At 48.7% G+C, this 16,156-nt stretch overlaps 1 protein-coding gene across 16 annotated transcripts in view; it reads right to left on the reverse strand.

Annotated features, from left to right (window-relative positions):
• The window catches only part of NEB (nebulin), a 232,032-nt gene that overhangs the window by 153,609 nt on the left and 62,267 nt on the right, over positions 1 to 16,156 (reverse strand). For all 16 annotated transcript variants that reach the window (XM_066575214.1, XM_066575209.1, XM_066575217.1 and 13 more), the window contains exons 37-40: positions 12,847 to 12,954; positions 12,393 to 12,704; positions 2,667 to 2,873; positions 351 to 455 (exon numbers count right to left, since the gene is read on the reverse strand). In XM_066575214.1, the coding sequence (XP_066431311.1) occupies positions 351 to 455; positions 2,667 to 2,873; positions 12,393 to 12,704; positions 12,847 to 12,954 (732 nt within the window). The remainder of the gene's footprint in view (positions 1 to 350; positions 456 to 2,666; positions 2,874 to 12,392; positions 12,705 to 12,846; positions 12,955 to 16,156) is intronic.

Here is a 16,156-nt window from a genome sequence, read left to right on the forward strand (position 1 = left end):
CGGTGACTAGTTGTTTCCGTCCAAAGGATCTTCTTTTACTGGATGTTTTCCTTGATCACGCAATTCTCAGTATACTCTGTTACATGAGAACATCCCGTGCGGTTGGCAGTGACATCCCGGCCCCGGCTAGTATAACACCAATGACCCGCCCTCGAAGTCACTCAGATCGCTGGATTTTCCCAACTAATGTGGATTCACACTGAAACTGATCCGCAGAAAACGTGTTACGTGATTTTATGCTGTGCTCCGGGGTCACGGAGAGAATGTCTTACAGGGAAGAGCCAATCATGAGAGGACTGGGGGCTCTAATAAAGGGGTCATTCAGTGTATCTCAGGTATGAAATACTTACCTGGCTTATATTTAAAGCATTAGCTCTTGCCAGTACGACTTCTGGTGTATCGGGCATGACATGAATGGTTCTCTTATCTTTCTCCCAGGCCTGCTTGTAGAGGCTCTAGAAAAGAAACCAAAAGTACAATTTAATTTTTAAGAGTTGTATAAATTCACCATTAGTCATAGAGGAAATCAGGCGATGACAAGGCTCAGATTTCCAGTGTTCTGAAGCCAATATGGAGCATTAGATTAAAAGGATTTTCGTTTAAAAATAACGTATTCCCTATCCAAGGCATAGTGGATAAGTATCTGATTAGTAGCAGCCTGACCGCTGCAAGTCCACAACAACGAGAACAGATTTTTAGAGTGTCCTGGAATGGAGAGATGGTCATGCGTGCACACTGTTGTGCCATTAATTTCAATCATACATGTCTACTGCAGTCCCATCAAAATGAATGGAGCCATTGTGCACTTGTGTGACCACCAGTCCCTTCATTTGGGGACAGTCAGGTCCCTGTTTTAATCATCAGTGGAGGTCTCAGCAGTCAAACCCCTACAATCAGTTACTTGTTCACCTGTGGATAAGTTCTTTGCATGGACAACCCATTCATATGTGGTCAGGGGTCAACTTGGTTCAAGGTTGGTTAGGTTGTTGAAATATGTTGAAGGTTTTTGACCCTTAATGTGACCCTATGTTTTCCAATTCTCCCCTACCCTCCGTACTAATTGAGAAGGCAGCAAAACCATTGTAAGGAGAATTTATGTATTTATCAAGGAGAAGACCATCTCAGATCTCGTGCAGAAAATCTGGGGTACAGGAGAAATACTAATCACACCAGCCTGTGCGATGTCAGATGATTTCTAATTTATTCTAAGGTGTATGTGGTTTATATACCATAAATGACATCACAGGAAAAGTACATACCTCCAAGATTAATAAGAATACATAATAGGCTAATACTAAAATGATTAACATAAGTTACACCTTCTAAAGTGTAACTATAACATACAATAAAACCGTTTTGAAAAAGGAATGCAAGGGAAGGTCTGGGAGACTCTTATCGTCTGTCTGTCTACCACTATAGAAAAAGTTTTTTTTACCCCCTTCATTACTTATACTAGCATCATGCTATATCTCTCTAGTCTACAATCTATGGGTGCATTCCCACGAACGTATATCGGCTCGGTTTTCATGCCGAGCAGATATACGTCGTCCTCATGTGCGGGGGGGGGGGAGGATGGAAGAGCCAGGAGCAGGAACTGAGCCGATATACGTTCGTGGGAATGCAGCCTAATAGAAAAACAATTAACTGATACATTGATACAATTTTCTTAACAACCATATTCGAGTATTGATAATCGAATTTACTGACATGGATAGAGGAAATATTTTCTTAGAAGAAAAATATAAAGATATCTCTATACAATTGTATGCCTGTTAATATTTGCCTTGTAAAAGTACGGAAGCCCTGTTTAATACAAAATGTTTAATAAAAATGAGTTGAATAAATGTGAAAAATGACAATGAGGCCCCTTACATGTTCTATATTACTACATGCTCCCTATTCTGGGTCATGGGGGCCCAAGATTTGATCACTAGTCGTCCTTTGCAGGAGACAGTTGGAAGTCCTTGCCGTCTGGTTTACTCCTACCTCATTCGTTAAGGCTGTATTCACACATAGCAGATTTGGTGCAGATTTTTAAATATGAGTTAAACTCAGCACCATTGATACAGATTTTGACCCGGATCTGCAGCAGACCTCACTCCTTCAGTTGAAAGGGTAACGTCTGCTGTGGATCTATGCCAAATTGTAACCAAATAGTGTGGATTTTGTAACGGATCTTACTGCAGATCTGTACTAAAATCCACAGCACAAAATCCGCTACCTGTGAATGCACCCAAAGGGGGTTTTCAACCATGAACATTTATCACTTATCCTATGAATGGGCTCAGCTTGAAGAGAGCGGAACCATTCGCTTTTCCGTCATGATGAATGGAGTGGCAGGGTACAAGGTAGAACGACAACCTATTCAAAGTCTATGGGGAGAATCCGGACCTCCGATGTAGTGATCGTGCGGGCGGCCGTGGTGGGATCACCAGCAATCATATATCTGTCATCCATCCTGTGGATTCTTAGTGGAAAAACCTCTTTCATATTGCAGAAGCTATGAGAAGAAAGGCCTTGTGGAAGTGGCCTTCAATGGGAAAAACCTGAGCTGGGTCTGACTCTTAACCATCCCTGCCTCTATGGCGTATGCAGCCATGCTTCTGGCTAGGGTCAGCATCTCACTCTATATGTGATCGGCGTCCTCTGATGTGCCGGTTACTCACCTGGTTCATGATTTCTGCGTTACTCTTTGCTAAGACCATTGGCATAGAGTCCGTTTGAAGTTTGTATTTCAGGGTGTCGGGGTGCTGCCGGTAGTTCTTCTCACTGATAATTTCCATGGCCTTCCTGTTCTTCTCAGCCTCCTGGGACCCATAGGGCACCCACCCCACGCCTTTCACAAAGTCATTGTAGTCCGCCTTGTAATTGTTCTAGGAAAAAAGGAGGCAGATAAGTTATATATCGTACAATCTATATGCTGCCAGAAACAAGAATTCCAAGAATTCCATATTTTCAGGGGTGCGTGAACCCGGCCTGTAAACACAGTAAGGCCTCATGTCCACGGGGAAAATCAGGCCCGCTACGGATTCTACATGGAGAATCTGCAGCGGGTCCCTCCTGCCCCGCGGACATGAGCGCTGAAAATAGGAATTTAAAAGAATTTACCCATCCGGAGCGGTTCGGGAAAGTCTTCTCTTCCTCACGGCCGGATCTTCTTTTTCGGCCGGCGGATGAACTCGTCACGGCTGCGGCACGTCGCCGGCACGTCGCCGACGTGCCGCGCGCATGCGCCGGGCACATCCGCCGAGCCGAAGCAAGAAAGATGTGGCCGTGAGGAAGAGAAGACCTTCCCGGTCCGCTCCGGATGGGTAAATTCTTTTAAATTCCTATTTTAGGTCTCCCGCGGATCCGGACGGCTTCCATAGGCTTCAATAGAAGCCCGCGGGAGCCGTCCCCGCGGGAGACCCGCATGAAAATGGAGCATGGTCCAGATTTTTTCATGCTCCATTTTTTTTTAAATCACTTTTATTGACCATCCGCGGGTATTTATCTACCCCGCGGGTGGTCAATGCATCCCTATGGGGTGCGGATCCGCGCGCGGGAGAAGAGTTAAAATCCGCTGCGGATTTTAATTCTTCTTTTGCCCGTGGACATGAGGCCTAAGGGAGTTCACATGGGTGAGTGCCAAAGCAGTCCGAGAAACGTGGACCGATATCGCATCTGCAAACCTGCAATTTGTGCTGCAACTGTGATTTGATAACGCATCACATCCTTCAACGTCAGATTTTCACACGCATGAAAATTGCATGTTGTGTGAATAGGAAAACCCGCATGAAAATCACATCTACATGCGAGTTCGATAGGAGATAATGGGCGATTCTGTGTGAGCTTAGTGCTTTGCGAGATACACAAAATTTGCACAAAAATAGAACCCATTATTTTAATTGGCTCTATATACATGTGTGATGTCTTTTCTCACAGCAATGCTGCATGGAAAAATAATTGCATCATGTCCTATTTTTGGCAATATTGCCCATTATTCCCTATGGACCAGAAAAAAAAAAACCTCATTGCACTCACATCACACCCACATGCCTTGTGATGTAGAAGCGAGTGCGATGTAATTTTTCTATCTTTACTATTGCAACAACATGCGATTTCCACATGCATGAAAATCACAAATGCTGTGATGCAATGAGTTTTTCTCACAAAATGCATTGCACTCGAATAACAGTCGCAGCTTTGCAAGTGCGATATCGGTCCGAGTTTCTCGGGCCGATGTCACACTCAATTGCACATATAAATATGGCCTTAGGGGGGAAAAGAAAAAGACAGCTAAAAGCTGCAATTCTCCTGGTCACCACTTGGGGAGCTCACTGCATATGAATAGAGATGAGCGAACGTACTTGTCCGAGCTTGATGTAGCGTGTTGTTCGAGTATTAGCGTGTTCGAGATGCTCGTTACTAGAGGCGAGCACCACGCGATGTTCGAGTTACTTTCACTTTAGTCTCTGAGACATTAGCGCGCTTTTCTGGCCAATAGAAAGACAGGGAAGGCATTACAACTTCCTCCTGTAATGTTCCAGCCCTATACCACCCCCCTGCTGTGAGTGGCTGGCGAGATCAGGTGTCACCCGAGTATATAAATCGGCCCCTCCCGCGGCTCGCCACAGATGCATTCTGACAGAGATCAGGGACAGTGCTGCTGATGCTGCTGCTGCTATAGGGAGAGCGTTAGGAGTTATTTTAGGCTTCAAGAACCCCAACGGTCCTTCTTAGGGCCACATCTAACCGTGTGCAGTACTGTGGAGGCTGCTTTTAGCAGTGTTGCACATTTTTTTTTTGTATATCGGGCGTGCAGAGCATTGCGTCCTGAGTCTGCGGTCATTGTACATAGTATAGGGCCAGTACTGGTGAGGCAGGGACAGTGGGAAAGGTGAAAGAGATATACTGTCTATATAGGCAGTGGGCTTTTTCAAACAAATTTGGGAAAAAAAACTATATTTGGGCTGCCTGTGACCGTCCTCAGTGTACTGCGTGTCTGCTGGGGGTAGTAGTCCTAATTAATACGCAGCTAAGTGTTACAGCAGGCTTGCGCAAAACTGTTTCCTGGCTCTGCGTTGCCCGTGACATCACCGCCTGATCCAGGTGTATCGCAGCCGACTGCGTCGGGATTAGGAGAGAGGCACGTTTCTGGCGTCCCCAGATTAATCTCACAATTAATGGGTCCACGCGGTAGACCTTTATTAGAAAATGAGCAGTGTGAGCAGGTCCTGTCGTGGATGGCAGAAAGTGCATCCAGCAATCTATCGACCACCCAGAGTTCTACGCCGTCCACTGCTGCAACTCTGAATCCTCTGGCTGCTGCTCCTCCTTCCTCCCAGCCTCCTCACTCCATTACAATGACACATTCCGAGGAGCAGGCAGACTCCCAGGAACTGTTCTCGGGCCCCTGCCCAGAATGGGCAGCAATGGTTCCTATCCCACTGGAGGAGTTTGTCGTGACCGATGCCCAACCTTTGGAAAGTTCCCGGGGTCCGGGGGATGAGGCTGGGGACTTCCGGCAACTGTCTCAAGAGCTTTCAGTGGGTGAGGAGGACGATGACGATGAGACACAGTTGTCTATCACTCAGGTAGTAGTAATTGCAGTAAGTCCGAGGGAGGAGCGCACAGAGGATTTGGAGGAAGAGCAGCAGGACGAAGAGGTGACTGACCCCACCTGGTTTGCTAAGCCTACTGAGGACAGGTCTTCAGAGGGGGAGGCAAGTGCAGCAGCAGGGCAGGTTGGAAGAGGCAGTGCGGTGGCCAGGGGTAGAGGCAGGGCCAGACCGAATAATCCACCAACTGTTTCCCAAAGCGCCCCCTCGCGCCATGCCACCCTGCAGAGGCCGAGGTGCTCAAAGGTCTGGCAGTTTTTCACTGAGTGCAGACGACCGACGAACAGTGGTGTGCAACCTTTGTCGCGCTAAGATCAGTCGGGGAGCCACCACCACCAGCCTCACCACCACCAACATGCGCAGGCATATGATGGCCAAGCACCCCACAAGGTGGGACGAAGGCCTGTTTACCGCCTCCGGTTTGCACCACTGCCTCTCCCCCTGTGCCCCAACCTGCCACTGCGATCCGACCCCCCTCTCAGGACACAGGCACGACCGTCTCCCAGCCTGCACCCACACCCTCACCTCCGCTGTCCTCGGCCCCATCCACCAATGTCTCTCAGCGCACCGTCCAGCCGTCGCTAGCGCAAGTGTTTGAGCGCAAGCGCAAGTACGCTGCCACGCACCTGCACGCTCAAGCGTTAAACGTGCACATAGCCAAATTGATCAGCCTGGAGATGCTGCCGTATAGGCTTGTGGAAACGGAGGCTTTCAAAAACATGATGGCGGCGGCGGCCCCGCGCTATTCGGTTCCCAGTTGCCACTACTTTTCCCGATGTGCCGTCCCAGCCCTGGACGACCACGTCTCCCGCAACATTGTACGCACCCTCACCAACGCGGTTACTGCCAAGGTCCACTTAACAACGGACACGTGGACAAGCACAGGCGGCCAGGGCCACTATATCTCCCTGACTGCACATTGGGTGAATTTAGTGGAGGCTGGGACCGAGTCAGAGCCTGGGACCGCTCACGTCCTACCCACCCCCAGAATTGCGGGCCCCAGCTCGGTGCTGGTATCTGCGGCGGTGTCTCACAATCAAGATGTGTCAGCAGCAGCATGTCGCCAGCAGTCAGTATCGCGCGGCGTGGCAGCACAGCGGTGGCCAAGCGTCAGCAGGCCGTGCTGAAACTACTCAGCTTAGGAGAGAAGAGGCACACGGCCCACGAACTGCTGCAGGGTCTGACAGAGCAGACCGACCGCTGGCTTTCGCCGCTGAGCCTCCAACCGGGCATGGTCGTGTGTGACAATGGCCGTAACCTGGTGGCGGCTCTGCAGCTCGGCAGCCTCACGCACGTGCCATGCCTGGCCCACGTCTTTAATTTGGTGGTTCAGCGATTTCTGAAAAGCTACCCACGCTTGTCATACCTGCTCGGAAAGGTGCGCCGGCTCAGCGCACATTTCCGCAAGTCCAAGACGGACGCTGCCACACTGCGCACCCTGCAACATCGGTTTAATCTGCCAGTGCACCGACTGCTGTGCGACGTGCCCACACGGTGGAACTCTACGCTCCACATGTTGGCCAGGCTGTATGAGCAGCGTAGAGCTATAGTGGAATACCAACTCCAACATGGGCAGCGTAGTGGGAGTCAGCCTCCTCAATTCTTTACAGAAGAGTGGGCCTGCTTGGCAGACATCTGCCAGGTCCTTGGAAACTTTGAGGAGTCTACCCAGATGGTGAGCGGCGATGCTGCAATCATTAGCGTCACCATTCCTCTGCTATGCCTCTTGAGAAGTTCCCTGTAAAGCATAAAGGCAGACGCTTTGCGCTCGGAAACGGAGGCGGGGGAAGACAGTATGTCGCTGGATAGTCCGAGCTCCTGTCTATATCTCAGCGCGTTCAGGAGGAGGAGGAGGGGGAGGAGCATGAGGAGGAGGGGGAAGAGACAGCTTGGCCCACTGCTGAGGGTACCCATGCTGCTTGCCTGTCATCCTTTCAGCATGTATGGCCTGAGGAGGAGGAGGAGGATCCTGAAAATGATCTTCCTAGTGAGGACAGCCATGTGTTGCGTACAGGTACCCTGGCACACATGACTGACTTCATGTTAGGATGCCTTTCTCGTGACCCTCGCGTTACACGCATTCTGGCCACTACGGATTACTGGGTGTACACACTGCTCGACCCACGGTATAAGGAGAACCTTTCCACTCTCATTCCCGAAGAGGAAAGGGGTTAGAGAGTGATGCTATACCACAGGACCCTGGCGGACAAACTGATGGTAAAATTCCCATCCGACAGCGCTAGTGGCAGAAGGCGCAGTTCCGAGGGCCAGGTAGCAGGGGAGGCGCGGAGATCAGGCAGCATGTACAGCACAGGCAGGGGAGCACTCTCCAAGGCCTTTGACAGCTTTATGGCTCCCCAGCAAGACTGTGTCACCGCTCCCCAGTCAAGGCTGAGTCGGCAGGAGCACTGTAAAAGGATGGTGAGGGAGTACGTAGCCGATCGCACGACCGTCCTCCGTGACGCCTCTGCCCCCTACATCTACTGGGTGTTGAAGCTGGACACGTGGCCTGAACTCGCGCTGTATGCCCTGGAGGTGCTTGCTTGTCCTGCGGTTAGCGTCTTGTCAGAGAGGGTGTTTAGTGCGGCTGGGGGAATCATCACGGATAAGCGTACCCGCCTGTCAACCGACAGTGCCGACAGGCTTACAATCATAAAGATGAACAAAGCCTGGATTTCCCCAGACTTCTCTTCTCCACCAGCGGACAGCAGCGATACCTAAACAATACGTAGGCTGCACCCGCGGATGGAAGCATCGTTCTCTATCACCATAAAAAACGGGGACCTTTTAGCTTCATCAATCTGTGTATTATATTCATCCTCCTCCTCCTGCTCCTCCTCCTGAAACCTCACGTAATCACGCCGAACTGGCAATTTTTCTTAGGCCCACAAGGCTCAGTCATATAATTTTTGTAAACAATGTTTATACGTTTCAATTCTCATTAAAGCGTTGAAACTTTCACCTCAACCAATTTTTATTTTAACTGGGCTGCCTCCAGGCCTAGTTACAAATTAAGCCACATTAACCAAAGCGATTAATGGGTTTCACCTGCCCTCTTGGTTGGGTATGGGCAATTTTTCTGAAGTACATTTGTACTGTTGGTACACCAATTTTTTTGGGCCCTCGCCTACATTGTAATCCTAGTAATTTTTAGCCCACCTGCATTAAAGCTGACGTTACATCAGCTGTGCTGGGCACTGCAATGGGATATATTTATATACCGCCGGTGGGTTCCAGGGAGCCACCCATGCTGTCGGTCCACACGGAGTTGTAACTGCATGTGTTCACTTCTAAAGAACCCCAGTCTGACTGGGGCATGCAGTGTGGGCCGAAGACCACCTGCATTTAATCAGACGTTACCTCAGCTGTGATAGGCAATGCAATTGGATTTATTTATGTACCGCCGGTGGGTTCCAGGGAGCCACCCACGCTGTGGGTCCACAGGAACTTCACATTAGGGATTTGTACCTGCCAGTGTCTATGTATTAAAAACCCCGGTCAGACTGGGGCATGCACTGTGGGCCGAAGACCACCTGCATTAAACCTGACGTTACCTCAGCTGTGCTGGGCACTGCAATGGGATATATTTATGTACCGCCGGTGGCTTCCTGGGACCCACCTATGCTGTCGGTCCACACGGAGTTGTAACTGCATGTGTCCACTTCTAAAGAACCCCAGTCTGACTGGGGCATGCAGTGTGGGCTGAAGCCCACCTGCATTAAACCTGACGTTACCTCAGCTGTGATGGGCAATGCAATGGGCAATGCAATGGGATTTATTTATGTACAGCCGGTGGGTTCCAGGGAGCCACCCATGCTGTGGGTGCACACGGAATTCCCATTGCGGAGTTGTACCTGCCTGTGACTATTTATAAAAAACCCCGGTCTGACTGGGGCATGCAGCACCTTGACAGAATGAATAGTATGTGGCACATGGGTTCCCCATTGCTATGCCCACGTGTGCAGCTCCTGATGGCGGTGGCACAGGATTATATTTCTCATTGCTTCTGTACAGCATTGTTGGCTATCGCCCCACCCCTTTTAAAGAGGGTCGCTGCCTGGCTGTGCCAACCCTCTGCAGTGTGTGCCTGCGGTTCCTCCTCATGGCAGATGCGCTTATAAATAGACATGAGGGTGGTGTGGCTATGAGGCCAGCGTGTGGCATGGGGGCAGCTGAAGGCTGCGCAGGGACACTTTGGTGTGTGCTGTGGACACTGGGTCGTGCGGGGGGGTTGGGCAGCATGTAACCCAGGAGAAGTGGCAGCGGAGTGTCATGCAGGCAGTGATTGTGCTTTGTTGGAGGTAGTGTGGTGCTTAGCTAAGGTGTGCCTTGCTAATGAGGGTTTTTCAGAAGTAAAAATTGTTGGGGGGGGGCCCACTCTTGCCGCTATTGTGGCTTAATAGTGGGACCTGGGAACTTGAGATGCAGCCCAACATGTAGCCCCTCGCCTGCCCTATCCATTGCTGTGTCGTTCCCATCACTTTCTTGAATTGTCCAGATTTTCACAAATGGAAACCTTAGCGAGCATCGGCGATATACAAAAATGCTCGAGTCGCCCATTGACTTCAATGGGGTTCGTTATTCGAAACGAACCCTCGAGCATCGCGAAAATTTCGTCTCGAGTAACGAGCACCCGAGCATTTTGGTGCTCGCTCATCTCTACATATGAATTTATTATTGTCTTCAATGACAATAGTTAGAATTAGTCCTCCCCCTAGTGGCAACTGCAGGAATCTAGAGTTTTATCATGTTCCCTGCCGTCATCCTAAACAATATACTGTATATACTCGAGTATAAGCCTAGTCTTTCAGCACATTTCTTTGTGCTGAAAAAGCCCCCCTCGGCTTATACTCGAGTCAGGGAAGGCTTAAAAAAAAACCTCCATACTCACCTCCCAGCTGGTGTCTGTGTCTCCGGCGGTGGTGCGGAAGGCTGTTTGAATTCTCTTCGCTGTCATCCCCCCCCATCCTCTTTGCTCGGCTCTGTCATCCCCCGGTATCAGCGCTGTATAAGTAAGAGCTGTGATTGGATCGAGAGTCAGCCAATCACAGCCGGCACTCGATCATTCACAGCCAATCAAGCTGCTTTAGAATTCTCCCTGCTGTCATCTCCCTGCTCGGCTTTCAAATTCCCTGCCGTCAGTGTTGTGTAAGTAAGCGCTGTGATTGGATCGAGCGCCAGCTGTGATTGGCTGGCGCTCAATCCAATCACAGCGCTTACTTACACAGCACTGACATAGCCAAGCAGAGAGGACGGCCGGAGATGACAGTGGGGAGAATTGAAGCAGCTTGTCGCACAGACACAGACGCCGGCTGGGAGGTGAGTATGGAGGGTTTTTTTTTACCTAGTATATACTGGAGTATAGCTCGGCTTAAACTCGAGTCAATACGTTTTCTCAGTTTTTTGTGGTGAAACTTATTTTCTCAGCTTATACTCGGGTCGGCTAATACTCGAGTATATACAGTAATAATTTAGAATAATATAATTACAAAAAATTGTTACGTGTAAACCACTAAAGCACCAGAGACCTCTGCGGATATTAGATATTAACCCATAGCCGCAAACTATAATTCATATTAATACTTCTTCTTGACCTTAGACCATTAGGGGTTTGGGGTATCAACTGTTAACCCTTTCACCCGATCTGACCTTTGTTTACATTATGGGATACAGCTATAAAATACAGCTGACACTCAGCTGCACTGGGCGGCATTGAAGAGGACTTTGTATTGCAATATACCATACAGCCTATTAAGCCATGCCACAGGCAGGGCTTAATACAGTAGGCTTAATGTCATCGCAAGCCTGGGAGCCTTCACAAGACCACAGGCTACCATGGCAACCAAAGCGATTTCGGCACCGATGCACAGGGGCCCAACTTCTGACCTCCAGTCCATCTGTCCAGCCACTTAACTGCTACAATCAGCTTGACTGCGCATCTAAATGGTTGAATGCCATGAAAATGTATTTTACAGTTGGCATCCGACTCGTATGAAGTGGGCTCAGCTTCCCAGCCTGCTCCATACAAGCCCCACACACATCCAGCACAAAATAATGTTGGATTGCATGAAAGGCTTAAAGGCATTTTTCAGGATTTATGATATTGATGACTTATCCTAAAGATAGGTCCTCAATATTTATCAGTAGGGAGCTCAACTCCCGGCAACCTCATCCATCAGCTGTTTGAAGATAACTTGGGTGAATGCTCTGGCCTCTTCCTTCCTGTCGTATTGCGTCCATCTATCTGTGCAGCTCTGTCCCAATTAAGTTAATGGAATAACCAGCAATACCAGGCACAGCCACTATGAAATGACTGGCGCCGTGCCTGTTTTACAATGGAGAGGCCATAGTGCTTAACCAAACACCACAATTTCTTCATACAACTGATCAGTGGGGTGTCGAGAGTCGGACTTCCACCAATGTGATATTGATGATCTAACGTAAGGGCAAGTCCCAGGAAACCTATTTAGGTTATAAAATTCTAGCTGCACCCGACACTAGGGGGAGCTTGCTGCATATAAAGTTAGTGTATACAGCTCCCCGTTCAGTGTATAGATCTGTATGCTCCCCCTACTGGTGGTGCTGGCAAGCAGCAATGTTGTCATCCAACCAATCAGAGGCAGATCATTCAGAGGTCCTTTTGATAACTTGTGAGCTCTGACCCCACAAACGTATGTGGTGCGGTTTGTAGATGACGGACTGTGGGTCCCTAATGGGCCTCAGGCAGCGCCTGATCACCCGAATGGCCATTGCAGAAAACCATCTATTGTCATATGACGCTACCCAACTTACGTCGCTCTGTATCTGCATTCTGTTCCTGGCCAGCTCGAGGGTCATGGCATCGGGCAGCAGATTGTAGGTGTGGATGAGACGCTTGTAATTGGTATTAGTTGCAACGTTCTGGGCCAGTTTTGCGGCGGTGACGCTGAACATGTCCACGGGGGTGTGGAATCGAGTCTTTGACTTCTCATAGGCCTTTTTATACTCGCGTTCGGACTGCATCTTGGCCACATTCATGAAATGCACCAGTTTCGGGTCATCCTGGAGGCTGCGGAATCCGATGTGCTTTCCTCTGGTCAGTTCATAGGCTTTCTTGTATTTATACTGTGAACGACACCCAATAGAAAAAGATGAGGAAAGAAGGAAATAAAGTAGATTTTGCACATTGATGTTACACTTTATGGATTTGGTTTCCATCTTTGGAAACACTTAAGCGACAAGTATGACTTTGTGTCGTATAGCTTACATCACTGGCAATGTCTCTGGAAGCTCTGGCTGCCTTGATGGCTATGGCATCTGGTTTCAGGTCGTATCCCTTCTTCTTAGCGTCCTCCCAGGCTTTTCTGTACAGTTTCTGGAGTGGACAGAGACATTGATTTCATGAGTAATTAACCCCTGACGTAGTCGGGCACAATCTATACTAGTGGAGCTTACTTTTGAGAACTTGGTATAAGTCAGTGGTCGGCAACCTACGAAACTAGTTTCTCAGCAGCTGGAGAGCCTTAAGCTGCCTTCACACAGCTGCCAACCCCATCAAAACCAATGAGAGAACATCACGATCCCCTGCTGTGGCTATGACAGCTGCAGCATGGGATTCCTTCGGCGATTTTCTCCCATTGATTTCAATAGGGCCGCCAAAGGAAACCGCCGCAGGGATGCAAGGTTGTTTTCAAATGAAAACACCTCGCATTCAGGGGTTTCCAGATGTTTTCAATGGGGCCGTCAGCAGCAGCCCCCGCCGGTTCCGTTGAATCAATGGAAGAAGATCTCTATCTCCTGCAGGCGACTCCTTCAGCCCTGCTGCGATGCAAAGCTGTTTCCATAGAAAATGCCTCCCATCCAGGGCTTTTCAGAAGCATTGCGAGGGCGATATCGGGTCAATCACAGCCCAATATTACCCTCACCAGTGTGCTGGAGGCCTAACAGTTAGAGGGCCTTAGGTTACAGACTGCTGCTGTAAGCTGTGTACGTGGGATATTAGCCCCTTCCTGCTGCGGACCCTTTTTCATACCTCTTTTAATTTCCCAGTTACAAGGCTGCAGGAGGGCTTGTTTTTCGTAAGACAAGTTGTATTTGTAAATGGTATCATTTTGGGATCCACACGACTTTAGGATCGTTTTTAATTCAATTTTTTCTTGGATTTGGGGTGACCAAAAACGAGAAATTCTGGCATTGCGTATATTTTTATTGTGACGGTCTTCACCGCGCACGATTAATAATCTGATATTTTCATAATCTGGACCTTTATGGACACAGTGATACCACATTTTTATTTTTTTTATTTTTCTTATTTTTTGATGAATCAACTGGAAAATGTTTTTTTTAAGCTTTTACTACTTTTTAAAACTATTTAAAACTTATTTTTACATTTTTTCTTAGTTTACATAGGGGACTTGAGCTTGCATCAGTTTGATCACTCATAAAGTATAATGCAATACCATAATACTGCATTAATCCGCGTTCTGACAGGCTATAAAGGTGTGCCACAACCATGCCTTGATAGGTGATCATTCATGGCAGCCATGGGGGTCTTCAGAAGGCCCCAAACTACAATAACATCTAAACAGCACTCCACAATCACACTTTGGGAGCCGCAGTTTGGGACCCCCAAATTCCAATCTGGGCATTGAATGTCGATCACGGCTGTTGGGTGTCAGCTGTAAAAAACGTCTGACACCCGCAGTGTATGTACTGGGCTCGGCCCAGTGCAGGTAGATGTAAGGCGCACGTCGGGAAGGGGTTAGAGTTGCTATGCAGTCCAAGTTACTATAGGCATATGGTGCATGTTAGGAAGACCATAAAGAAAGACTTATATAAAGCTGTTGGTAGCAGTGAATTGCAGCCATAAGCATGAAAAGGTGCTTTATGGTGCTTTAAGGATATCTACAATGTTCTAAAACTTGTGACTGGCAGAGTTTGAGGTGCTGAGAAGCTCACCAATTACTAAAGCAAAACTCAAATGAGATCAGCTGAGCACTGTGCCCTTTTTGCTTTGAAGGGGTAATCCCATCTTTGCACATTATCTCTTATCCACAGGATAGGGAATAACTTGCCAATCAGTTGGCGTCTGACCACTGGGATCCCTGAATACCATCACGCCATTCACTTTAATGGGAACTGCTGGAGAGAGCTGAATTCAAGCTGCCAGCAATCTCCAATGGTGCCATTCATTTCAATAGGACATCCAAAGCTTGCCGAAAGTTTGAACTCAGCTATCGATTATGGTCCCATTGAAGTAACTGCCCTGAAACTTTGGGATTCACCAAGGCGATATCTCTGGATTAGTGAGGGTCCTAGAGGGCGGACCCCCATTGATCAGTTAGTAATCCCCCATCCTTTGCATAAGGGTGACTACCCACTACAGTTTTTTTTCACTGCGAAATTCGCAGCGTTTTTTTCTTCTGCAGGGGTCTATGGGACTTGTAATGTTAAAATCGCGATCGCACAAAATTGCGATTTCGCGGTAAATTGCGATTTTAACATTACAAATCCCATAGACCCCTGCAGAAAAAAAAACGCTGCGAAAACTATAGTGGGTAGTCACCCTAAGGGCTGTTTCAGACTACCGTATATCGGCCGGGTATTCACGCCGGCCGATATGCGGCGTCTCTGTCTGCAGGGGAAGGAGGCTGGAAGAGCCGGGAGCAGTGCTCTGAGCTTCTGCCCGCTCTCTGCCTCCTCTCCACCTCCTCTCCGCCCCTCTGCACTATTTTCAATGAGGGAAGGCTGGATGGGGGCGGAGGTAATTCCAGGAAACTTAGCCCTGCCCCGCCTCCTCTCATTGCAAATAGTGCAGAGGGGCGGAGAGGGGGTGGAGAGGCTCTTCCAGCCTCCTCCCCCTGCAGACAGAGACGCCGTATGTCGGCTGGGTCGTGAAAACCCAGCCGATATACGGTCGTCTGAAACAGCCCTAAGGGATAACTTACAACACTGGGAACACCCCTCTAATTTTCTTTGGTCAGCATTCCAAGCACTGTTCGGACTCCTCTACTGTCTATTGGTCCATAAACCACACTCAAATCTCCTTGATCCTTATTGTAGTCAACGTTGAAGGGGCACAGCGTTCAACTGAGCTCTTCTGTCCTTTTGTTTTAGTGATCAGTCGGCGTCTCATTACCTGGACTGCAGATTAAAAGTTTTGTCATGTCAAATTTTTAATGAAATAATAGTTATAATTAGATGTGCATGTTCACCCTTGAATAGCATTTTTTAACTCTTTACAGGCACTGTATCACTTGTTCTTTGCCCTCCCAGTCCACCTGCTTGTCACTTCCCCTTGCTCCTGACACTAGTGCCACCCACGCATGATCTGTTGGCCATGTTCTCCCTATCTGGTGCGTTAATGCAGAGAGCTGGGGTGTATTCACCTGGACTAAACCTGCTTTTATACGCATGTGCTGGAGCGTGCTGCCAATACCTTCTCCTTAGTAAAGACGCAACTGAAAAGTCTTCTGTGGAAATGCACAGTGCCCCCCAGCCCAAAAATCATTCTGACAGCAGGTTATGGCACATGCACATACGTGCGGGTGAAGTCAAGGTATATACAACCCTGCCTA

Source organism: Eleutherodactylus coqui, chromosome 8, assembly GCF_035609145.1.
Source record: "Eleutherodactylus coqui strain aEleCoq1 chromosome 8, aEleCoq1.hap1, whole genome shotgun sequence".
NCBI lineage: Eukaryota > Metazoa > Chordata > Amphibia > Anura > Eleutherodactylidae > Eleutherodactylus > Eleutherodactylus coqui.